Below are 24,538 nucleotides of genomic sequence, written 5' to 3' on the forward strand. Positions count from 1 at the left end.
ACATGCATACATAAAGACACGCTGAAAACATTGTGACACTGGGATAAAAGTGTGAAAGAGATGGAAAGATGGAAGCATCCCAGTCCAGACACAGAGACACAACAGAAGCCTTCCAAGCTTTTAAATTCAGCTTAGATGTCTTTAATTTCCAAACATTTTTTCTGCCACTGGAGCTAAACCATGTGTCTTTTCTTTCTTAGCGAATGAGCTTGGCTCTGTGAAATGGGCCTCCGTTATGGGCTACGGTGTTATCAAGACCAAACTCAACTGTCAGCCAAATCATGTTCAATCTGCATGCGTTGCGTTTGATTTTACCCAGATCAATAGCTGTCCTTACTTGACTTAAACACACACACAGAGGGAAGGGGGAGGGCATGCAGATCTGTGGCTCTGGTGTGTCAAAGTCAGCGAGTGCGTGGGAGGAAACGTTCAACATGAGCTGCCCTGGCAGCCTGCAGTGAAGGGAAAAGAAAGTGAGAAAGAAAAAAGAGAAAAAATAGTGGGGTCTATACCACACTGTTTGCTGTGTGCGCCCTATTTGAAGGTATACCGTAAGCTGAATCTATAAAGGTGAGATAATCCTCTACTATTAAAGGTCATTGCTCCAGACTTGGGTTTAACTCTGGCCTGTGATTCCTGCCTTTTTAATGTTTCACCAAAGCACAGTTCAAATTCATGTGAAAAATCACTGGAAACGCAGCTCAGATAAGTAAATAATATCGCTTTTTGTGTACCTGACTTATCAAACAACACGTGACGCTGCCACCAGGATTTGAAGATAAGGTTGTATTCGAGTCACTGTGCATCAGCACAAACCTTTCAACAAGCTTCTCTCTACAAGCTCTCTGCGTGGAATAATGCTGAGTCTGCTTTCAACACCTACACCGTGACAAGTAAACTCTCTCCTTTTTAATTTTTCATCATTCTGAAACTATTATATTTCTTGTCATCGCAGATGAGATGAGATTAGTCACAGTCCCATTGTTGTTTTGTTGTGAATTCCAGTAAGGATCCGAGAGCGTCACCGTCTGCAAGCGCTGACCCAACTTCCTCTGTGTGCACTCAACAGAAATGATAAGGCTTCCACTTCCCCCTCCACCCTGACTCGGGCAAACAGCTGCCCTGCAGCCCCAGACTGGGCCCTCCGTGTCAGCATCGGGCCTGACTGCACGTTGCTCTGTGTGGACTTGATGGAGCACGCAGATAAGGCGCACTGTTGTGGCTGGGTTTCCTTTAAAGCAGTATGCGATCATTGGTAGATAGGTTCTAGCAAGTAACCCCTATGTTTGGATCCCTTTGTGTCTGCTTGTGTGTGCATGTATGGACTGAGTATCATGGAAAAGTACTCATATCCTCCATTTAAACAAAGCAATATAGCGGTCCAAAAATACGTCATTATGTGCACGTGCAAATCTGTTTCTTTATCTTTATTTTTTTATATAATTATCAGCAAAATCTCTTTTAAGCATCAAAAGTGAAAACACTCATTCAGTAGAAAATGATGACCAAACATGATTGATGGTGTTTTTATTTGTGTGTGGTTTTTATGTCTAAGATCCTTGTTTATTCTTGTAAATGAGCTCTAGCCTGCACGATTTCCAAAGCGGTCATATATCAAGTACAGAAATGACCTCGTGACTTTGCACTGCTGTACCTACTCCAACCAGTCCTTTATGGACACTTAAAATATCTTTATGAAACTGTTGTTACATTTGTTGCAATCTTTGCTGCCCTCTTGGCCTGATCTCCAAAAAAGAAAATTATAATGAGACTTTTTACCGGGGTAAATAAAGAATATATAAAAGTCATTTTTATATATAACACCGATTTCAGCTTGTACCTCGTGACAAAAATGTTCTTTCAATTTCAAAATGATTTGACATCAGATATGATTGACAGGTAAACAGGTTCTTCCTTTATCCCAAGTGCCACTACTGAAGGTGTTACGGGTATCAAGGAAAAAAACATGGGTTGAAGCTTACAGAAATTAATAAATTGTGAAACAGCTACAAATAATAAATAAATATAGATTTTTTAAAAAAAGATTTTTTTACAAATATATCCTAAAAGTATATAAAATGCCAAAAAGTGATGCTAAAAGATAAAGATAAATGACAGAAGCTTAAAACAGCAGATAAAATACTTAAGATATGAAGTTAAAATAATGGATAAACTCTTGAAATACATAAAACAACCACCCCAGTAAAACCTGCCTAATATTGCAGAGGTTCTGTGCTGCATTGGCAGCAGATCTTTTGGTTCCTGTGGCTTTGATGGCTGCCTCAGCGGATCGGTTTTGTTCCAGTTCAACTTGCTGCGCTTGGCCAGATCGGAAAGTAGGAACTTTGTGCTGAGTCAGCTTCGCTTTTGCTTTGTGTTACTTTAGCTGTTCCCCAAAGGTCTGTGCAGCGCCTTTCTGATTGTAACTGCTTAACTGCTGCCGCTGAGCAGTGCCATAGTGTGAATAGGTGTATGGGAGTCTGCAACAATGTTTGGGTACGTGATGTGCAAAACTAAAAATCTACAATCAAAACTAGGACCCATAGTTTCCCCATTAAAATGTTCCTTTCACTTCACTGGAAAGTAATGGCTCTGATAGTTAAAAGCAATGGCTAAACTGCTACTCTGATCTTTACAGTTGCAAGAAAAAACTCTGGGAACTCTTTGGAATCGTAGAAACATAGTCAAGGTGTCTGGCACAGCTTCACCTGTTTCCAGGCTGCACAGAGAAGCTTAAAGCTCTTCAGCTTGTAGTCTTCAGCAGGGATGACACACACTCATTATGCATCATCACCGAAGTCCATTGACACAACAGGACTCAGGTTCAGCTCTGCCGGCCTTTCCCCCATCAACACCCTTCCAGGTTTCAGTTATCATTGCCTTCATGAGCAGCTGAGGTGCCCCAGCAGGACAATCAAGGATTTTCCAGCACCCTTTTCTGGGACTCTGAGAAGGCCGGGTACTCTGAGCCATTGGCACATAAATGTTAATAACAGTGAGGGCCCGTTCTTGACCCAAGGAGCGAAGCAACCCTCTCACTCACTGGAGAAAAATCCTGTGTAGAGGCACCGACCAGCTCTGGCTCTTTCCTGAAATACTGCAAAGAATGAGTTTAACTACAGTTTTGAAGTTCTTGCACTTTACCTGACTGTCTTGTTTTCAGGTTAGTTTATTGACGTGTTGTAAAGAAATGTTGCATTTTCCAATTCAGACATGCTGACATCCTACTGTGTTACCAAGGTAACAAATCAGTCCACACCGTGATGAGGTTTGGATGTTACTGTGCACCACCTTTGGCTCAAGGTCAACTTTTGCCTCTTCTGTCCACAGGACATTGTCAAATAAGTGTTGTAGATCATAAGGGTAGTTTTTAAGCAAAGCACAAAGACGTAATTTATTACCATCATTCTTACTCCGTGTTTGAGACTGTTACACAGCGTAGAGGTGTGAGATTTGAAACAAAAAGTACAGTGAAAAGGAGACACGAAAGTGACGTTTAAGCCCTTCAGAATTCAGAGAAACACAAAAAGGAACTTAGACACAATCTATAAACAGTGCCTGTGTGGCCCACACCAGATCTGCTGACATGTAAATGAAGACCGAGTGTCTCGAAGTATGTCAGAGAACAGCTTGGCAGACAGCCTACGTGCAGCTCAGGGTGCAACCAAAGATGCCAATGCCTCGACTCCACTCTACCATGTCAGTCACTCTAATTAAAACCCCAACATAATAGTAAGGCTGTTTTCCTTTCTCTGTTTTATCAGTTTGGCTCAGAAATATTATATGAAAGAGGCCAGAGAATAGACCTTTGTCTGCCTTTTTAGTTTGCAAAGTGGCCACCCCCATTGCTTTAAGCCAAGGGATGTAAAAAAAAAGAAAAAGTAAGATTACTTCACTTTGAAGTTTCACAGAGGGGCCCCTAGCCAAGCATATGCTATCAATACTCTGACAGCCTGACCCAAAAACTTTTGATGGCCATGCAGCTGGTGAATATGAGACGTATGCTTTAAAAACTGGTTAAAATTGAGATCTGTAGAATTACTCTCATACATAGCTCTCTGGTGTCTACACACCAGTGTGAGATAAGAATTTGCATTTTCCTTCTTAATATGTGCACGTTTAAGTAAGTGACAGTTAAAACAAATATAAATAGAATAAAGAAAATGTTTTTAAAATTAAATTTAACTGATGCACTTGGTGACGGTGGGAAGAAAAAACAGGAAGAATAGGAAGACTCCTCTGGGATAACCGAGCTCAGGTGAAAGAGGGGGAGACAGATTAACAATGACTAATGATTAAATGTGTAAAACACATAAAATAAAGTTAAAGGTGTTGTTTCTCTTGGAATTAGGTTTTACTCATTTAATCAATATTCTTTTTTTTATGTTTTCCCTACTACTCTCGCTTAAATCTTTCATATAATCTATTTTAAAAAGGAAAAAAACCAAAACAACAACAAACCCCCAAACAATAACAACAACAACAGAACAACAAATAAATTGGGAATTCAAAGAGTCGGGTAATTTTATTTTACAGTGCAACAGCGACATCTTGTGTCCTTGCGAGGAATCACAGGCTACGCTTCAACGATGCAGTGAACATCTGTCGCCAGCGGGCGTCGCTGTTGAGTCACACTGCGTTGACTGCACAGACAGCAGAAGTCAACCAAAGAATTTCTTCCACAGCTGTCGCCATCTTGCTCCAGAACATAAACAACACCACCGAGTCCCGTTAGCGTTTGGGTGTACCGCTATTTTTCTTTTTCTTTTTTTTTTTTTACTTTTTTGATTTTGGAAGAAAACAACAAGTCTTCCGGCCTCAGCGCCGATCCTTTCAAACAGAGATGATGTTTGATGTGGTCACCTGAGCCGCCGTGTCAGTCGGTATGACAGTCGTCAGCTGATGTGCGTTGCTTGTAAATTGGTTGTTGTGTGCGCGACCATGATACCATGACAACGGTGCGGCTGTCATTAGCACACCCTGAAGCATTTTATTTTAGCTTCATATCTACCCGCTTTAAGCTAGTTTTGAACGCCGTAAGCGGAATTGGCTTTTCAGTCGTGTATGTTTAAACCAGCTGAGCTTAGACGATGACGCCAGGCTAACCAGGCCGTTTGGTTTGTTAGCCGAATAAGCTACTTGTGTGTGTGCGTGTGTGCGCGTGTCTTTGGATAGCGCACATTGTGTTCTGGATGGGTTCTGCTGTGAAATAAGCTGAGCCGTTTCTTACACAGACATGGGGATACACTGCGGATTTCCTTACCGGGAGGGAGCGGAGGTTTAAAGGGGGGCGGGGAGAGCAGCAGAGGGGGCTTGCTGCTCGTCATCCCCGAAGAAATGGACCAAGAGTACGAGAGACGGCTGCTGAGGCAAATCAACCACCAGAACCTGCCCGCAGAGGCCCGCCTGACCAAGGTGAGGAATAGAGAGCGATAGTTAACACGTTTCAGCACGGCTGCAGTCTTCTCGTGTGAGTGTGCTGTTTTTTATTAGCACTGATCTTTAGTGGACTGCTTATCTCTTACGTTCATCCTAGTGTTTGAGTGCTACCTGCAGTCCTGTCAGTGTGAAGTCAGGGGACCGCTTCATCCCTACTCGAGCTGGAAGCAACTGGAGCATCAACTTCCACTATGCCAATGTGAGAGGTGTTCGTTTGGTTAAACTAACAGTGACAGCTCAGTAATCCAGGCCAGTGGTGACATACCTTTCACTTTCTTGACAGGAGAACTGTCGCTCTCCCAGTCAGAACCATAAAGCAAAGGACGCCACTTCAGACTCAAGCAAAGGTCAGAAGTCTTTATTATTATTTGTTATGCAAATGTGTTATAACAATCATTTAAAGTCCAGATCTGCACCTCTAACACGAGCATTTTCATCACCGCTCTCACTGCCGCCCCTCCAGATGCTGTGGCCTATGCTGCCCTGTTGAGGAATGAGTTGCTGGGGGCCGGGATCGAGACGGTGCCAGACCCTCACACGGAAGACCGGCGGCATGCAGTCCTCTCGCAGGACTCTCACAGTCTTTTTAGGGTAAATGACAACGGGGGTGTGGGTGGCCATTAAAGTGAATTTAAAGCGACTCCTCCCGTGGGCTGTCAGTGTGATATTTACATGCGGCTGTCATAAACATTTCACGCATGTATTATGCTGTTATTTTTGACTCAAGTTGGCCATAAGAGACAACGTCCGTACCAAAACCTGGTGGCAGTTTGTAACTGTGGTTCTGTTTCCTCTCTGCAGTACACTGTCCACACTAAGAGAGTGCCTTTTGATAATGACAGTGAAGTCTCACCATACTCTCTTTCTCCACTTAGTAACAAAAGGTATGAAATGTCTCACACACATGCTGCTCACTCATCAGGTGTTTGAGCCGTGCTTTTTTCAGGAGGAGGGGTTTAACGTCTCCATGTTTTGTTTCTTGTAGTCACAAGCTGCTCCGCTCTCCCCGCAAACCAGCCCGAAAGATCTCCAAGATCCCCTTCAAAGTGCTCGATGCTCCGGAGCTGCAGGATGACTTCTACCTCAACCTGGTGGACTGGTCAGCAGGCAACCTGCTGAGTGTTGGTTTGGGAGCCTGCGTCTACCTGTGGAGTGCCTGCACTAGCCAGGTAAGTGGGGGTGTGGGTTAGATTTTAAAGAGGTGCGCTGCAGATAAGGAGTTCTGGAAGTGCTTATTTTTGTGTTTAAACAGGTGACGAGGCTGTGTGACCTTTCAGTGGACGGAGACTCTGTTACGTCAGTGTGCTGGAACGAGAGGGTGAGCAAGCGACTGCTGCTTGTGTGTGGCATGAGAGAGGAGAGTACAGACAGGAGAACAATAATGTTTGGGTTGCTCGTGTTTTAGGGGAGCCTGGTCGCCGTCGGGACGCACAAAGGTTACGTTCAGGTGTGGGATGCAGCAGGAGGGAGGAAGCTGACCAGTTTGGAGGGCCACTCAGCCAGAGTAGGTCAGTCCGAGCAGGAGCGAAGTGAATTCAGTCAAATGTGATTTGTGCATCTCTCGCTGAGAAGCCGTTTATCCTGCTGCTGGTAGTGGTTTCAGGAACTACCGTCGCTCTGAGCCTTTAAGCTCATGCTCAGCTCTCTTTATCTGGGGCATGAGAGTAAGAGAACCTACCCTGTGTGCCCAAGGTGCCCTGGCGTGGAATGGGGAGCAGTTGTCTTCTGGCAGTCGAGACCGAGTGATCCTACAGCGGGACGTCAGAACGCCGCCTTCTGCTGAGAGAAGGCTGCAAGGTCACAGACAGGAAGTGTGCGGTCTCAAATGGTCCCCCGATCACCAGCACCTTGCATCTGGAGGCAACGACAACAAGGTGAGGCGACTAAAACAGCACATACTTAAGGAAAGTTTTAGGTTAGAATCTAGGTAAAGGTTCAAAGTAAGCAAATTCAAGCTGTATTGATATCTATATATTTTAAAGCAGCTGTTCGTACCTCTTTAGCCTCTTCTAGGAGTAGCCCTTGAATTTTTGTTCTGAACTGAGTGGTCTCTTTTATATTTCTGCCTCCTTATAAAACAAATTGACTGGGTTTACACTAGAAAATATCGAGGGTGGTCTCTGCCCATGGAGTTACCCATGGAAATGATTCTAATGGCTGTCACAGCATGTTTTTATTGGCATAAACTGAGGTGTCAAAACTTTTCATTAAGGGTCTTTATGGAAGAAAGAGTTAAACTCAAAGCTCTCCTTACTGACCTCTTCCTGCCTTTTGAACAGTTACTGGTGTGGAACAGCTCCAGCCTTCTCCCTGTGCAGCAGTACAGTGACCACCTGGCAGCAGTGAAAGCCATCGCCTGGTCTCCGCACCAACACGGGCTGCTGGCGTCAGGCGGAGGCACGGCCGACCGCTGCCTGCGTTTCTGGAACACGCTGACGGGTCAGGCTCTGCAGAGCACAGACACCGGCTCCCAGGTCTGCAACCTGGCCTGGTCCAAACACGCCAACGAACTGGTGAGGAGACGCAGACACGCACTGCCCAACACTCTTAAGACGTGACGTCAGCACAGCAGCGTCTGGCTATAGATGATTTCATCAAGCTAGTTAGACCCACTTTGTGAAAACAGTAGCTCAAACATTAAATTAGCAAAACAGATCCCGTTTGGACAGCTTAATATAGAGCCAGTTACTAATGCGCACATTGCACCTGTGTTGTGTAATGCAGCGTTTGGTTTAGCTGGAACTGCGACCCCTGATGTGCTGAGTCATGGTCAGTTTTCATACTAGCCGGTGTTGGTTTTGTATTGAATTACATGATACTTGAAAGGCGTTTCTACTGTGCACACATGACAAAACCCTGAATTAAAACAGCTTAGTTACGCTCGACGTCCAGAGATGGTTGCAAATTGAAGTGAGCAGTATGTTGAAGGTGTTTCAAACTAATAAAGACTTCTGCAGTATGTTATTAAATTCCAATATTATCGTCTTACACTGGTGTTTTCTTGGAAAGAGCATAACCATCCAAATGTGGTCTGAAATTTCATTTCACTAGCTGGGCCCACGTCCTCATTTATGTTTGACAGCGTTTTAGCAGGAAAAAGTGAAAGCTTTGACATGAATTGAGCTGCGGTTTGGGGAAGGAATCGAAGGGGACTGGCGATGGCTCCCGGGCCTGGCAGATCCCTATGCACTAAATAGAAGTGAAGAAGTTGAAGAATGGAGAACAAGGAGGGAGGGAGGGTGGGGCACGTAAACGAGAATGATCAGCTTGCAGAACTAGGGGAACCTCGTGTTTGGAGGCGTGGTCCTGCTCCTGAAATTCCGATACATAATCTCCAATAAAAGTGGTGTTTAACTTCCTTTTTTACTTTTGCTGTTCAAAGATCACTATGTCTGCATAAAAAAAAAATCAAGAATTCATACACTGCTTATGTTTAAGTACCGTTCCACTCAGGAACATCAGTACCGCATCAGACGCTAAACTGATGACGATCTGTGTTGTTTGCTTATTACATTTTTTTTTTTTTTACAAAATCATCAATTTATATATTTATTATACAATAAATCAGGATGGGACATGGTTGGAAGCTCCCCCTTGAGTGCTTGGCAGAAGCATCCAACTGCAAAGTGGTAACTGCAATGCTGCTCTTTGTTTGCAGGTGAGCACACACGGCTACTCTCAGAACCAGATTCTGGTGTGGAAGTATCCATCGCTGACACAGGTGGCCAAGTTGACGGGACACTCCTACAGAGTCCTGTATCTGGTATGATTACACGTTCTAAATGAATCACTGTGCATGTTCAGCACTGATGTAACTAGATAGTTGCACTTTGATAACTTACACACTTCTAGCGTTGGAATACATTTTAATTCAGTGTGTAGCAACTAGGGATGGGTACCGGTGTCCGGTGCCATTATGGCACCGGTTCTGACATAAACGGTAGTAACCAGACCGAAAAGCAGCGCACATTTCGGTGCTTTATTTCGGTGCTTTTTTTCCTGAGCTGTGATACACTTTAGATTCTAGCCAATCATTTTACGTTTCCGAGGATAGTAGGCGGGCCCAGGTACGTACATTCTGTTAGAACAGAGCTACAGATTAAAAATGCCCAAGGCAAAGCGGTCAAAGTCTGGCTGTACTTCACAGCAAAAGATGCAAACTCAACAGCCTGCAACAAGTGCTTTAAGCTGATACTGTGATACTGTCAAAGGAGGTAACACCCCGAATCTGGTGAAACACCTGGCGACGCATAGCGTTGTTTTTAAAAGCCGAGAAATGCGCCATATTTGATAGCTTGCTGCGAGACCTCACTCCGTGCACATCTACTGCGGGTGGGTTGCCTGTTATCGGACCCGGAGCAACATCCCCCAAAAACCCGAAGAATAGAGTCCTGGCCCCTAGCCCTCCCAGTGTAGCAGAAATGATGAGGATGATGATGGTAGCAGCCGTTCTTCTCTGCTTGAGTAACTTCATGTTGTTCGAGTGTAATTTACGTTGAGTAGGCTAACCACGTTATTACATTAATGCATGTAAGGTGAACTAGCAAACACCGTCGTAGTTACATGCGGCTGTCTTCTTGTTTGATGGCAGATACTCCCTTCACCCTGGCCAAAAAGGCTAAAATGACCAAAGAAAAAGTGGAAAACAGTTAAACATGAGAGGTTTTTGGACAAAGTTTGTGTTTTTTTCCATTGTTTAAGCATTGCTTCCAGCCAAGAGTGATACCATATATGCCCCATAGCTGCAGAAAAGGCTAACATTGTTATCTTTTTACAAAAAACAGCTGAACATGAGAGGTTTTTGGACAAAGTTTGTGTTCTCCATTCATTAAGCACCGGTTTGAGCACCGTTTGAGCACCGGCACCGTTTCAAAAGTACCGGTTTGGCACCGGTATCGGATAAAACCTAAACGATACCCATCCCTAGTAGCAACATGCCGAAGTAAAACTGTGCAAGAATCACTCTGTGTTACATTTAATGGACATTAAACTAGGGATGCACTTAAATCCTGCGGTCTGCTTCCATTAGTGAATTCCACACTTCACTGTTGCATTATTTTTCACAGTAATAAAGAGGTAATTTGTGGTATTATATAAGTAAAGAAGCTGATTTTATAGTATGTCTTCGCACCAGTTAAAGCTCATGCCTGTGCTGTTGTTCTTACTGCATTCAGTGCATGTAAATCAAAAACATTTTGAGAATATTAAAGGATCTCAAAACTGTCTTTGTAACTGTCCTGTTAAATCTCTCACATGCCACATTTTTTCTGCGCTCTCAGGCTGTGTCACCAGACGGGGAGGCCATCGTTACAGGAGCGGGAGACGAGACACTACGATTCTGGAACGTCTTCAGTAAGACGCGCTGTACCAAGGTAGAGTAAATTATCCGAGAACTTTATATTCTTAATTTCTGAAAATGAGTAAAACTTGATGCATTTCAATGTGCTTCACACTGTTTTGATGCATTTCTCTTCCCAGGAATCAAAGTCAGTACTTAACCTCTTCACGAGAATACGATAGTAAACGGCCCGGGGGTCGGGACGGTCCTCTGGAGGAGCCTGCCGGGGTGTGGCTGTAATACACAGAGTCAAACAACGACACTCAGACTAGCCTCGCCGCACAAACTCTCATCCTTTTCTACAAAAGGATGGAGGCAAAACTTCGACGGACAACTGCCATCCCTCACAGTGATGTCACCGATTCCAGAAAAAAATAACACACACACAGAAACAGCAGTCTTTTGTCACAATTTGTTGTCTGCTTATCAAGTTGATCTCGTTCTTTTTTTTGTTGTTGTTTTTTCCCGTTGTGAAAAGTGATCAAGTCGTTTTCTTATCTATCAGCAGAAGTACACCTGTGCAAGAGTTCTAAGCTAAATAATGTAATGTAAGATGTTTTTAAGAGGCGCTCCTTTGTAACAGAGAGAAGATAAAGCCTGACCTGGGTGGTTTTCTTTCATTAGATAATGTGTGAATATGATCTACAGCAGTATGCAACAGAAGAGGGAACCACAAATAAGTGAACAAACACGACCGGTTGCTCAGGTGGCTGCAGCAGAGTTTCATGTGTTTATTGTTGTTTTGTCAGTGTTCATAGACACGAAGCACAGGTTTGGAACCTTGCGCATTCCTGCCTATAGATACGAAAATGCCACCCTGACTCTTATCTCATTTTATCCTGCTTTGGATATTTTATTAAAAAATATGTCGCACAGAGAATCGATTATCTCATAAGTGTCCACTCAGTGTGTCTGTGGGAGCGTCTTGTTTTCCAGTCGTGCTTTCTTAAGTCTCATTTAGAACCAAAGCGTTTCTGAAAACGAGGATGAGCCGTGGGCCTTTCTCAAAGACCCGGTGAGGAAGTCGGATGCAACGCTGGCAGCTCCGACTAGTAATCTGAGTATCCAGAGCCCTGCGGACCTCGGCAGAGCAAAGCGAACTCCTTCACAATCTCCTTAACGCGACGCTTGTTGGTTTGTTCCCTTAGAGAGGGAAAAAAAAGAGAACAGATTTTGCTGTTGGACAGATTTGTATTTGAAATCATCTCCAAAGCTCATTGATCATAAAATGTCATTTTATAAATGGGCCAAATATCATAAAGTCATGTCTCACATCCTAATTTGGCATCAGTAATGTTTCGAATGCGTTCACATTACATGCCGATACTTTTGTGTCTTTATCGTGGAATGAAACAAGTTTGTAACACAGCAAAACTACAGACAACACATTTAAAACGTTTTTGTTATTAACAATTATTTTTAATGTATACAAACACCAAGTCTGTTTTGTTCCATTTTGCCATCGATGAACATTACACTTAGGTCCATGATCTCTTGGACGATACAGCTTTTGCAGTTTTGCCTCTGAATGCCAGCACAGTGGATTTTAAATGTGCCTTTTAAATGTGATTAAAAGGCAGACTTTCAGCTTTAATTCGAGGGGTCTTATAAACGTTTTGCATTCACTCTTTATTAATTACAGCCATTTTTAGAGGCTCAAAGAGAGATTGGAAACTGACTGACAGCAGTATCCTGGTCAGGTGAGGCTTGTTTCATTGTTATTTCATGACAAGTGAAGCAGACAGATTATCTGAAGTTGACTTTGTATTTTATATCTTTTGACTGTAATTTTAAATATGAAGCACAAGAAGTCTGTGCAAGTTGGTGAGGACACCATTAGGCTGAAAAACTTAAATAAACCTATCAGAGAGAGAACAACTTTGAGAGGTGTAAAATCTACTGTATGGTTTATTTTTAAAAAGCAGAGGAATGCACTGGACAGCTAACCGACACCAGAAGACCACATGATGACTAAATACTTTCATGGTCAGGAAAAACGACTCGACAGCATTCTCAATGTCTACAATCAAGACACACTTTCATGAGTGGAAATGCAGAGGATTTACAACAAGGCGCAAACCACTGGTTACATTCAAAATGTGTTAAACCCTCGAATTAAAGCTGAACCTCTGCTCTTAAGTCATATCTTGACTGATTTAGAAACCACGGTGGTGGAGAACAGAGGAAAAACTACAAAACAATAAACAACTTGTCCATTAATCGAATAGGTAATACTTCTCTACCACTTGGTGCTGTACTTTACCTTAGAAGCTGCTGACTGAAGGTGTGTTTCTGCTCTGCAGTGAGCTGGGCACAGGGGAACCCTGGGGTCTGCAGTGTTTCTTTGAGCCACTGAGACAGCAGGGCCGGGCAGTGCCTGCTTAGATTGAGCAGCACCTCAGAGAAGTGCTCCGTCAGACTGCTGGGAGACTCACCTCCAACCGCCTGAGAGAGGAGGAAAAATGTACAATATGTTAGCATTAAAAGACAAATTCAGTGCCAGAATGAAAAAAGAAACCCATGGGTTTAACGAATTGAGGTGGACGCTCCGATACTGTCACTAGTTTACCTGCAGAACGGTCTCTGTCAGGAGCTTTCCATCCCTCTGCAGCACATCACCAAATGAGGGCATGTCTTTACAGCGACTCAGGAACTCTGTCTGCCAGGAATAGGGTAGAAAAGGTGAGAAATTCAGTTCTGACAAGAAACATGATGTTATATGAAAGTCTGCACATTTTTTGCCTCAGCTTACAAAGAACTGGCTGGCAGCTTTTACTGTGGGTGTCTCTGGAAACTTGAGTGACAGAATCCCTGCAGACAAACATGACTGATTCAGCGAGTGACTCACACAAAGGCACTTTTGCAGGAACTGTAAAAACAATGTAAAATTTTCTTTTCATGAGCATGCGGTGATACTCACCACAGTAAAACAGTGCTTTCACATCGAACTGCTCAGACAGATACAAATCAGGCTTCCTTTTAAGAATCTAACAGACGAGAAGACATGGGTGTTGTAGTCAAACAATGAATTTCTTAGACGCTCCTAAACTCGCACGGCTTCCACCAACCTGGGCGTGAAGGTCCATAAACGATTCAGCAATGTCAGGATGATCTCTCGGACCTGCCGAGCAAGCACACGGTAAGAAAAGCCCTGATTCAAAACAGGTGCATTTCCACGCAGCCTCTTTTTACCTTGCTGAAATATAGTGAGCGTGGTGGATGTTAACACTTCAGTGAGGCTTCTGATGTGAGGGATGTGATGCTCCTCTCCAGCAAATATGTGAACCATCTTTAAAACATACAGAAACAAAGAGACTGACATCTGAGCCTGCGAGAGTCTGTGTCAGAGTCAGAGGAGTAATACTTTAACTCTGGCCTGTGTATGCGGAGGTGTACCTGCCGAGCCAGGTCCAAAGCCGAGGCTTGTGGGAAGGCGCTATAGATCTCCCCCAGCATCTCTCCCAGCTGAGGAACCATGGGTCCAAAATCATGTAGGAGGGTTCGAACTGATTTATCAAAAACCCCACACACTGCCTGGTAGAGGGGGGCGCAGTGGGCATGTGTGAGTCATGAAACACACATACACACGTTTATGCAAGAGGTGAAAACCCTCCTACCTCTACCACCTCCGAGTCATGGAGCCATTTGCTGAGGATGGTCTGGATCAAAGTGAAGACTTGTTGTAGCACAACGACCACCTAAGTTTACGAAAAAAAGAAAAGAATAGTTTTTAATTAAAAAATATTAGCATAAGAAGTTCTATATATGAACTTTAACACTTTGTACCCACAGGCATAGTGGGGTTTTCTAACTGTTCTCTGCTAATCAAGCTGTTGTTTTTCCTCTGAACTTACTGGGTTTTGCGTGCTCTGGGGGACTGGGAGTCTGGAGCTGGCTGCTCCCTCTAAGCAGTCTGCCTGCCGATTGATGTCCAGAGTGGTAAAGAGACTGGCCAGCATCCCCACAATGTGGATGATGCTCTGTTTATTAGTGGGATTCAGCTGTGGGGAGAGAGAAGGTACATGGGTCTGATATGTACAGCACAAAGCTTGAAAAGCTTAAAAAATAAAGGACAAGTAACTGTCAAGTGTCAGAGTGAAGCCGCTGCTGTTACTGTAAAAGCTGTGTTAAGAATCTGAGTGTGAAAAGATGTTTTTAACATCTTAACTGACAAACTGTGCATCGAAATGCATTTTATCTGTACTCTAACAACTCTGGATTACATGCTGTGCTCTATTTGCAAAGGAAGCATTGTTACTCTTTCTAAATGTGGATATGTTATATAACAAATGACTGTTTGTGCACTTTCATCGGTGTTTTCACTTGTTTGTCAGTGCTTTAAACTGGAGGGAGGACGTGAGTGGAAAAACGCTGATGTCACATTCACGCAGGATTGTGCAACAGTGCAATCAAAATGTGATGACAGCTGTGGGGTTGCCCCCATCAGTTTGAATTTAAAAAAAACACTCAGACGCAGAGCTGCTTCAGAAAAACAGAAAGTTCTTCTTTTTTCTCTCATGAAGTAAATGATGAACTAATCAAACTAATCACACTAATATCTCTTTTACTTCAGACCAAATTGTCACCAGCATTAAAAAAACAGCAAGGTCACCCAAACAATTCGTAGGCACCAGCACCTCTTCTGTAATTGTTGATTCAGTATCACATTTGTATCAGTTACAATGTAAGAATTTTCACTGTTAAAATAAAGGACGAGACTTGCCAAAAAAATACAGTACTATGCTTTATATAATAGAAGCTTACCAGTATAATTATCAGTACAACTGTATGTATCTGTATCTATCGTGCAATGCAGAGATAAGGAAAGAATCAAGGTGCTTCAGTGTCCACAGACACTGAAGCACCTTGATTCTTTCCTTTTGCAGTTAATCTGTTTTAGATTTGCTGCTGTGTTTGGGATCATTGTCCTGTTGCATGACACAGGTTGGGCCAAGCTTTAGCTGTCAGGCAGATGGCCTCACATTTGTCTCTGGAATACTTTGGTATGCCTACGAGTTCATGGTCGACTCATTGACTTCTGCATGGTCCTGTAGGTGTGAAACATGCCTAAATCATCACTCCATCACCGTGCTTTAGCGCTGGTATGAGGTATTTGTGCTGATATACTGTGTTTGTTTTTTGACAAACATGATGATGTGCTCTATGGCCAAACATTGTTTGTTTGAATTAGGACATTGTTCTAGAATTGCATTGGTTTGTTAAATTCAATTTTTTCAGATTGTGAATAATCGTTCTCACTGTTTAATGACGGACGTCAGATTGTTTGGAAATAGTCTTGATGGGCAGCTATAATTGCTTCTCTAAGATTATTGCTGGCTGCTTTCGTGTTTGCCGTTGTGTTAGCACACACCTGAATGTTTCAGAGCAGCAAACTGCCAAACCTGCTGCTTTTATAGAGGTGCTCACACTTGCTGATGATCAGCTAATCACACGATGATGTGATTAGCAGCACTTAGCAGTACCTGTCACTTTAATTCCTGTGGTTGTATTAAGGATGGACTTAGTTTTTCACATGACTGCATATCGATATGGTTTCACTCAAATTGCACTGATGACGGTTTGTAGCTGAAACGTGGATTGAACATTGAGAATTTATACTAATAGGTAAGTGATGGTGTTTTGTCTGCTATGTGTTATTAAGACTGGTCACCCTATACAGAAAACACTGGAATAAACCATTACAGACTATTACAATACTACCCCACCCCCACCCGCCCACATTTACACATATACAAACACACTCAAAATAAACCAGACACTAATATTCTGTAGAAAATATACAAATACTGCTGCTCTTACTTTTTCTCAAAGGCTTCAGGATGTTCTATATTCAACTGGATTTACAAAGAATTGTAAACTATAGCATTTCCTGTATTTTTTTTTAAACATCAATTTACTAAAGCATATAATTATTATTATTTTTACATTTACCTCCTGCTGGGCCAGTGTATCCAGCTGCTGGATGTGAGGCGTGATGAGTGAGTGCAGTCTCCCTAAAATCTCCTCTGATGGCAGGGCAGACAGCAGGAAACCCAAACCCTGCATCAGCCACATGCACTGGCTGCTCTGCACACACACACACACACACACACACACACACACACACACACACACACACACACACACACACACACACACACACACACACACACACACAATAAATTCCACCCTCTGACAGGGAGGTGATATGGTCTGTGTTTCAAAGTAACTGTGACTGTTTAAGGTTAAGAACTCACCTTGTGGACTTCTTTAACCAGTACATCCTACAAAAACACAGTAAACAAATCACCACATGGTTTAAAAACCCTGATTACGTGTTGCTGTGTATTTCTCTGTGTCTGACCTGTGACACCGTCAGGATGTCCTGAGCGTAGGGGCCGAGGTCATACCGGCACTCCCTGCAGATCCTCTTCAGTGTAGATACACTAGACACAGACAGCTCTGGCTTTGCAAGGCCCTGAAGCACCATAGGCAATATGCCACCCAGCATCACCGGGTGGTCAGCCAGCCACTCAGCAAGTGAGCCTGTTCGACGAGGGATGTTAAATTTCCATTTGAGCATAAACACAAATCACAATCACAAATCTACGATCGTAAAAGAGAGCCGAGCAACCAAAGATCTGTTACCACAGACTAAGCAAGAAAAAGAGAAAATAAGAATTTTCTTTTAAAATAGGCATAACTTCTTACTATGAACAAGGACAATATCATGCAGGTGTCTGAACATACACTGTACCTATTGTGTACATCACAGTGTCGGCTAGCAAAATGTTGCTGATGTTGATTCTGGGGATCAGACCAATCAGACCGGGAATAACATCAGAGTAGTTCACGTCTATGGTCTCAGCTATGGACTGGAAGCCAAACAACAGCGCCTCAGTGTCCTGGAGATGGAAATAAACAAAGTCTGGTGTTAGAGACGACATGAAGCATTCCAAATTGAATATATATAGAACTAGCTTAGCAGCTCAGATTCTTTTATTTTATTTGTATAATTAAACTTTCTTGCTGTTTTTATAATTGTTTTTTTAATGATAATTTATTGTATTCATTTATTTTATATGTGGATTTTTCTGTTTGGCATCTGTTGTGGACAGTAAAGGATGTCTCTTTACTGTGCATATCACAATAAAACTTGTAATTTGAAAAAAAAAAAAAGACACACAGCAATCAAAATAAAAAAAGAATGAAAATAAAGTAAGAATTTACTTCAACAACTGGTAAAACACGATGTTTGTAAAAGCTCTTAAACACAACTAAGCTGAGATGATAGAAACAAACAGTCTGTTACACACACAGTCAGATAACAAGCCACACATTCAGGAGCTGTAATATGTTTAATAGATCTGTTAAAACAAGTTATGTAAAAGCAACTATTGACTATAAGGCTCAAAAGATGAGATTATTTTGAATGGTCTGACTCACAGCAGTTGTAAAGGTGCAGACTTATTCCTCTAAATCATAAGTACAACTGAATAATTAAAACAATAACAATATCCCTAATACTCAGTGAAACATGCTATTTACTTCAGTTCTCTATTCCTAATGCTTAATGAAGTAGGAGTGAATCATGGTGAATTGTGCTATAGTTAGCTCTGAATACTGCTTTGAAGTGCTTGAACACTCAAGATAACAAGTGTGGGCTCTAGGAGAGAGCAAGGAGGCTGTCCTTTCTTCTGCAACATTAACAATGCTACCTTTCAGTGTCAGTCACTTTCTCTATAGGTGGCTCAGCTGAGCACAAATCTTTTGTTCAGTCAAAGAAAGACTAATATCGGCCCCTGATGGACACCTGGAAGATCTTATTTTTTGTTCTAAGAAGCAAGCACCAAGAATGGGTCACTAAAGCGGCCGGCACCATGTCATCACAGTTTTATAGAAGGACAGACTGAAACAACCAAATCTATTTGTGAACTAATTTACAATTTAGTTAACACACATATGCAATAACTGCAGGTTCATTACTACAGGTGAAACAACTTTTACAGTCTTATCAGTCATCAAAGATTAATTTGCAGTTTTAGCTTAGTTCATAGATAATCCTAATATATATGTGTGTATATATATATATGTATTGCCTGGAATGATTACAAGAAGGGCCTGTCCCTGTGTGTTAGCCCTGCAACAGACTGGCGACCTGTCCAGGGTGTACCCCGCCTCTCGCCCTATGACAGCTGGGATAGGCTCCAGCACCCCCCGCAACCCTGAAAAGGATAAGCGGAAGTGAATGAATGGATGGATGGATTACAAGAAGGCCTATGACTCAATGCCCCACACATGGATCCTGGAATGCCTAGAACTATAGAAGATCAACAGGACCCTAAGAGCCTTCATCAGGAACTCAATGGGGATGTGGCGTACAACACTAGAGGCCAACTCCAAGCCCATAGCACAAGTCACCATCAAGTGCGGGATCTACCAAGGAGATGCTCTGTCCCCACTGCTGTTCTGCATAGGCCTGAACCCCCTCAGTGAGATCATTGACAAGACTGGCTAAAGATACCGACAACAGAATGGAGCAGTTGTCAGCCACCTCCTGTACATGGATGACATCAAGCTGTATGCCAAGAGTGAACGAGACATCGATTCACTGATCCACACTTCCAGGCTATACAGCAATGACAGCGGGATGTCATTGGGACTGGAGAAGTGTAGTCGGATGGTAACAAAGAGAGGGAAGGTAGTCAGAACGGAGGGGATCAAACTACCAGAAGGCAACATTGCAGACATAGAGGACAGTTACAAGTACCTGGGGATCCCGCAGGCGAATGGGAACCATGAAGAGGCCGCTAGAAAAGCTGCAACCACCAAGTACCTGCAGAGGGTCAGGCAAGTCCTGAGGAGTCAGCTGAACGGTAAGAACAAGATCCGGGCTATCAACACCTACGCCCTGCCCGTGATCAGGTACCCTGCTGGGGTAATAGGCTGGCCAAAGGAGGAGATAGAAGCCACTGACATAAAGACAAGAAAACTCCTTACCATGCATGGAGGGTTTCACCCCAAGTCCAGCACCCTGAAGCTGTTTACTAAGCGGAAGCAAGGAGGCCGGGGACTGGTGAGTGTCAGCACCACAGTCCAGGATGAGACAACGAACATCCACGAATACATCACAAAGATGGCCCCAACTGACCGCGTGCTCAGTGAATACCTCAGGCAGCAGAAACCCAAGAATGAGGAGGAAGAGGAGGCACTATCATGGAAGGATAGGCCCCTGCACGGTATGTACCACCAACAGATATGGGAGGTGTCTGATATCCAGAAATCCTACCAGTGTCTGGACAAAGCTGGACTGAAAGACAGCACAGAGGCACTAATCATGGCAGCACAAGAACAAGCTCTGAGCACAAGATCCATAGAGGCTGGGGTCTATCACACCAGGCAAGACCCCAGGTGCAGGCTGTGTAAAGATGCCCCAGAGACAATCCAGCACATAACAGCAGGGTGCAAGATGCTAGCAGGCAAGGCATACATGGAACGCCATAACCAAGTGGCCGGCATAGTGTACAGGAACATCTGTGCCGAGTATAACCTGGAAGTCCCGAGGTCAAAATGGGAGATGCCCCCAAGGGTGGTGGAGAATGACCGAGCTAAGATCCTGTGGGACTTCCAGATACAGACGGACAAAATGGTGGTGGCTAACCAACCGGACATAGTGGTGGTAGACAAACAGAAGAAGACGGCCGTAGTGATCGATGTAGCGGTTCCCAATGACAGCAACATCAGGAAGAAGGAACAGAAATACCAAGGGCTCAGAGAAGAGCTCGAGAAAATGTGGAGGGTGAAGGTAACGGTGGTCCCCGTGGTAATCGGAGCACTAGGTGCGGTGACTCCCAAACTAGGCAAGTGGCTCCAGCAGATCCCGGGAATAACATCGGAGATCTCTGTCCAGAAGAGCGCAGTCCTGGGAACGGCTAAGATACTGCGCAGGAGCCTCAAGCTCCCAGGCCTCTGGTAGAGGACCCGAGCTTGAAGGATAGACCGCCTGCAGGGGCAAGCGAGGAATTTATATATATATATAATATATAAAATCTCATGAGTAGGGTGAGAAGCTGGAAAAACAGAAGCAGCTGTTTAGCTGAGCTGATTTGATCAGTTCTCCTGCACAGCTCTGGGACAAGCTGGTTTATTACTGCTCTGTAAATTCCAGTAGCTTTCCTGACTTACACAAATGAGTAACTCATTTATGTAATTAAAGAATTTATGCTTTTATTATTTATGCGTTTTTTTTTATTAAGTAGATGTTCATTGCACTGTGAAAATAATAGTTTACTCTTTTTATGAGTGACTTCAATTACTTTGCCTCTTGTTTGGGTGGTTAATGTCTTACACCTGGACTACTTTAAAGCCATGACAAAGTCATTCATCTTTCAAAGACCGATGGGTTGCATGCAACAGGAAAAAGACCCTCCCAAAAAATCTGCAAACTTTCAGAATAAGAAGCCTTTAGATTTTAAATGTAACTAAACAAGTGTCTGCACACATGGTTTTATATAATCACAAGTGGAACTAAGCGATGCTTTGTGACCTGTTTTCTGCCCCTCGGTCCTTGTATACAAGATAGATCACAATCTAGGGAAAAATACAAAAAGCTCAAACTGCTGCCTCCACTTGTGTAAATTAACTTTTCAGATGAGCAGTCTCAGCTGCTTTAGAAGGAGAAAAATAAAGTACGAATATCTGAACTGTATTTTTGCCTTTATTTATTATACGCATGTATTATATGTATGTATGTGATGTTTTTAGAGGAATGCAACCTCTTTGCCATTTATCTCAATGGCTTTCTGAAGCACCTGAATCACTTGAGTAATGCTTACTTACTTTTTTAAGGTTGTGTGGTTTTTACAAGTAAATCAAAAGCTCATTGTATGAAAATTCAGTTAATACAATTTCATTTTAAGCGGCTGAATAGGAGTTATTCAGGGCATTACCTGCCATACTGCTGACTGCTGGGGGTCCATCAGTAGTCTGCCAAGCCTCTCATAGAGGTTACTGAGCAGCTCTGCCCCCAACATTTCATACACGTACATCAAAGTGTCCGAGATGTCGACCCTACAAAGTCAGGAAAACATATTTGTAAAGTTGGTCTTGGGCGTTGAAGAAAGATTATCAGTGTAGATTATTAAAGTCAGCCTCCAAATTTCAATCAAACAGAAAAAATATTAACACCAGACCCACCTGTAAATACGAAACTGCTCTTTGTCATCAGGGGACCAGGAGGTGTACTCTTCCTGGGAGGGATAGTGGGATTTATGAAGCAGCACGTCCACCAGTTGGAAGTAAACTGGCCTGTAAACCTGCAGGTAAACAGACTGCTTCTCCTCCTCAAATGACAAAATGTCATCCTAAAAATGATAACAAGCTGATTTTGTAAAAAGGAAGTATAAATCTTTTGTCCTAATGGACAACACGTTAATACTTCACTCTCCATACCTGCAGAGTGTACCAGAAGGTGAGAGTAAGAGAACTTGTGGTCTCATTAACTGGGTAGTGTCCAGGGATGCCGGTGCAGAAGAGAATCATGTTAACCAGAGCTAGGTATTCTTGCCAGTGGTCCACCTGTTCCAACAGAACTCTGTCACAGGGAAAGAAATGTAAGAAATAAAAGAACATTTCAGACATAAAAGACAAATGGTGGAGCCCAGGTACAGGGTAGAGTGTGTGTGTAGGTGTGTGCTACTCTGTGTACCTGGAGTGTGTTTCCCCTAAAGCAACTGCAATTCGACAGATACCATGTGAGGTTTCCATGTCCCCATCCTGAGCTGCTGTCTTCAGTTGGTCATAGAGGCCCAGCACCAGAGGCATCAGGCTCAGTAGAGCATTAATGTACCTGCACACAAATGTTTGGAGTCATCCACCCATATGCTGCATGTCACTCATCATCACCTAATCATCCAGCTGTGCTTCTCACCTTTGGCAGTCGGGCTGTGAGATGGCGTTAACTACCGTCTCCACAGCTGCGTCAAACAGCTCTGGGTCGGACAACGCGGTGAAGCAGTCATGGAGCAGTTCCTGGATTTCCCCCAAAGGCACATCTAGCGCCACCCAGCTAGACAAGCATTTGAGCACCTTCTCTTTCACCTGACTCGATGAGTCCTGGCTCTGCATGAGCTGTCGCAGCAGAGGACACACCACTGCCCACTCTCCGGCAAGAGCCTCCCTCAGCTGGCCTCGCCGAGCTTGAGCCAAGCGGCTGCTCTGGAACTCCTCTGGAAGCACGGTGAGAAGCTCTAGCAGAGTGAGACAATGTGTGTGGGGGTCCTGAGAGGCCTTTGCTCCAGAGCCATCTTCAGGATCAGGTTTGTGCGGTTGGAAAGCCCTCACCATGTCCGCCACCGGCTGAGACCAGGCCTGGGGAATTACGTTAAGAGCCAAAGAGGCCAGTGCTACACACAAACGAGTCAGCACCATTTTAGGCCCAGAAGAGAACTGCAAGATATGGCTGAGCAGTTGCGTCCTCAGGCTCTCGTGCTGGTCTGCAGCGAGGTCACTCCAGTGACGGGAGATCTTGGTGTGCAGGGTGCTGGCACCGAAGAACTGAACCTCTGGGATCTGCAAAGCGACACATTCACACACGGCTGCTCTTAGTTTCACATTCAACCAGGCTGTATTAAGTTATGGTGCCTAATGTTTGTTACAGAAAAGTGAAGCGTGGGGGTAAAGAGGGGAAAAACTACAGACCTTGTCAGGGCTGAGCAGGGCCCAGCAGAAGTGCCAAGCCTGTGCAGAGGCCTGGGCCTGGGTCAGCCACTTCTGGGCTACATTCTTATGCTCCATGTCTGGATCAAAGTACAGCTGGTAGAGAGCCTGGATGGAGAAACACATACCAGTGCAGAGAACAAAGTAAGCGATGTAAGAAGTCAAAGGGATATGCCGAGAATATTTTAGCACATAAAACTGGCTTTAAATTTGCAGGGCAACATGTACAACAACCACTAATAATCATTAATAATGCTGGATGGCCAAATGTTTGAATTTACTGAAAAATGTGTTGTCACAGCAACTAATCCAAAGCACATGTGTTAGTTATTATTAGTACAGCAGGTGCTTCTAACTGGCATCATATTACAAATGCTACACTTTGCCCAGTCTCTCTATGATGAGCAAACTACAGTTATTTACATGATAAAAAAAATCGTTTCACTAATTTGGTATGAAATCATATTTATATCAGCAGAATGTGCTGCAGTTCTTTTTCTTCCTGGGAAAACATGCTGCTGTTTCCATTCCATAACTCAAACTTCCCAGTTAAATGCACGAGTTTTGACTAATATCCTAACTTACCGACTCCACATTCTCCAGCGTTAACTCCAGCTCCACCGGGGTGCCTCCCGGGTTGCCTGGAGGCTCCATCTGGGACAGGGTGAAGGTTTCTTTTACTGTTGCGTCTGGATATCCTTTACAGCTCAAAGCCTGATTTTTTAAGGAAAAAAATTAAAGGAAAATTCGGCGTCTTCTAAAGTGTGTCAAGACAACGCCGAGAGAGGACGCAGCGGGTCATTCAGCTGTCCGTGCGGCACACAGGTGGGCAGTGCGCTCAGCCGTGACGACACGCTGACCTCAGTGGGAACTGAGAGGTGGCTGAGCCAACCACCTTGCTGTGAGCCACAGCAAGACACTGACACACATTCAGCTGTTTGATACTGCAGACTAGTTTTCACAGTGATAAACAGCGCAGTAAAACTTGTCAAAGAGCGCGTTCACTTCGGTGTCACGGCGCTTCGAACGGGCGCTCCTGACGCA

The 24,538-nt window shown here is 43.7% G+C and overlaps 2 protein-coding genes across 2 annotated transcripts; one reads left to right on the plus strand and one right to left on the minus strand.

The window, feature by feature from the left end:
* The first annotated feature begins 4,663 nt into the window (after positions 1-4,663).
* Positions 4,664-11,293, plus strand: fzr1b (fizzy/cell division cycle 20 related 1b). The gene is made up of 14 exons (XM_085390297.1): positions 4,664-4,883; positions 5,235-5,415; positions 5,537-5,638; positions 5,723-5,786; positions 5,903-6,030; positions 6,241-6,323; positions 6,425-6,608; positions 6,692-6,757; positions 6,845-6,947; positions 7,132-7,313; positions 7,719-7,952; positions 9,098-9,202; positions 10,719-10,811; positions 10,918-11,293. Exons 2-14 carry the CDS (start codon positions 5,338-5,340, stop codon positions 10,957-10,959), a joined length of 1,464 nt encoding a protein of 487 aa, XP_085246423.1. The 5' UTR covers positions 4,664-4,883; positions 5,235-5,337; the 3' UTR covers positions 10,960-11,293.
* A 112-nt stretch (positions 11,294-11,405) lies between these two features.
* Positions 11,406-24,533, minus strand: LOC146648506 (importin-13-like). The gene is made up of 21 exons (XM_085390293.1): positions 24,080-24,533; positions 23,477-23,602; positions 22,707-23,347; positions 22,485-22,625; positions 22,229-22,370; positions 21,974-22,140; positions 21,727-21,847; positions 17,535-17,682; positions 17,142-17,323; positions 17,035-17,061; positions 16,730-16,864; positions 14,632-14,778; positions 14,395-14,475; positions 14,174-14,311; positions 13,970-14,066; positions 13,846-13,898; positions 13,698-13,764; positions 13,530-13,588; positions 13,347-13,436; positions 13,041-13,222; positions 11,406-11,920 (listed from the first exon to the last, which is right to left on the minus strand). Exons 1-21 carry the CDS (start codon positions 24,146-24,148, stop codon positions 11,827-11,829), a joined length of 2,907 nt encoding a protein of 968 aa, XP_085246419.1. The 5' UTR covers positions 24,149-24,533; the 3' UTR covers positions 11,406-11,826.
* Between the last annotated feature and the right edge of the window lie 5 nt (positions 24,534-24,538).

This window comes from Rhamphochromis longiceps, linkage group LG18 (assembly GCF_057381845.1).
Source record: "Rhamphochromis longiceps isolate RC_006_pf linkage group LG18, R_longiceps_female_GT1.1, whole genome shotgun sequence".
Taxonomy (NCBI): domain Eukaryota; kingdom Metazoa; phylum Chordata; class Actinopteri; order Cichliformes; family Cichlidae; genus Rhamphochromis; species Rhamphochromis longiceps.

Excerpts from the sequence above, each read along its gene's own strand:
- fzr1b (XM_085390297.1), top strand. The coding sequence starts at position 5,338 with ATGGACCAAGAGTACGAGAGACGGCTGCTGAGGCAAATCAACCACCAG. Across the intron at positions 6,609-6,691 it reads GGAGTGCCTGCACTAGCCAG|GTGACGAGGCTGTGTGACCT; the intron begins GTAAGTGGGGGT and ends GTGTTTAAACAG. Across the intron at positions 7,314-7,718 it reads CTGGAGGCAACGACAACAAG|TTACTGGTGTGGAACAGCTC; the intron begins GTGAGGCGACTA and ends CCTTTTGAACAG.
- LOC146648506 (XM_085390293.1), bottom strand. The coding sequence starts at position 24,148 with ATGGAGCCTCCAGGCAACCCGGGAGGCACCCCGGTGGAGCTGGAGTTA. Across the intron at positions 23,348-23,476 it reads CCCTGCTCAGCCCTGACAAG|ATCCCAGAGGTTCAGTTCTT; the intron begins GTCTGTAGTTTT and ends GTCGCTTTGCAG. Across the intron at positions 11,921-13,040 it reads TTCAGTCAGCAGCTTCTAAG|GGAACAAACCAACAAGCGTC; the intron begins GTAAAGTACAGC and ends TCCCTCTCTAAG.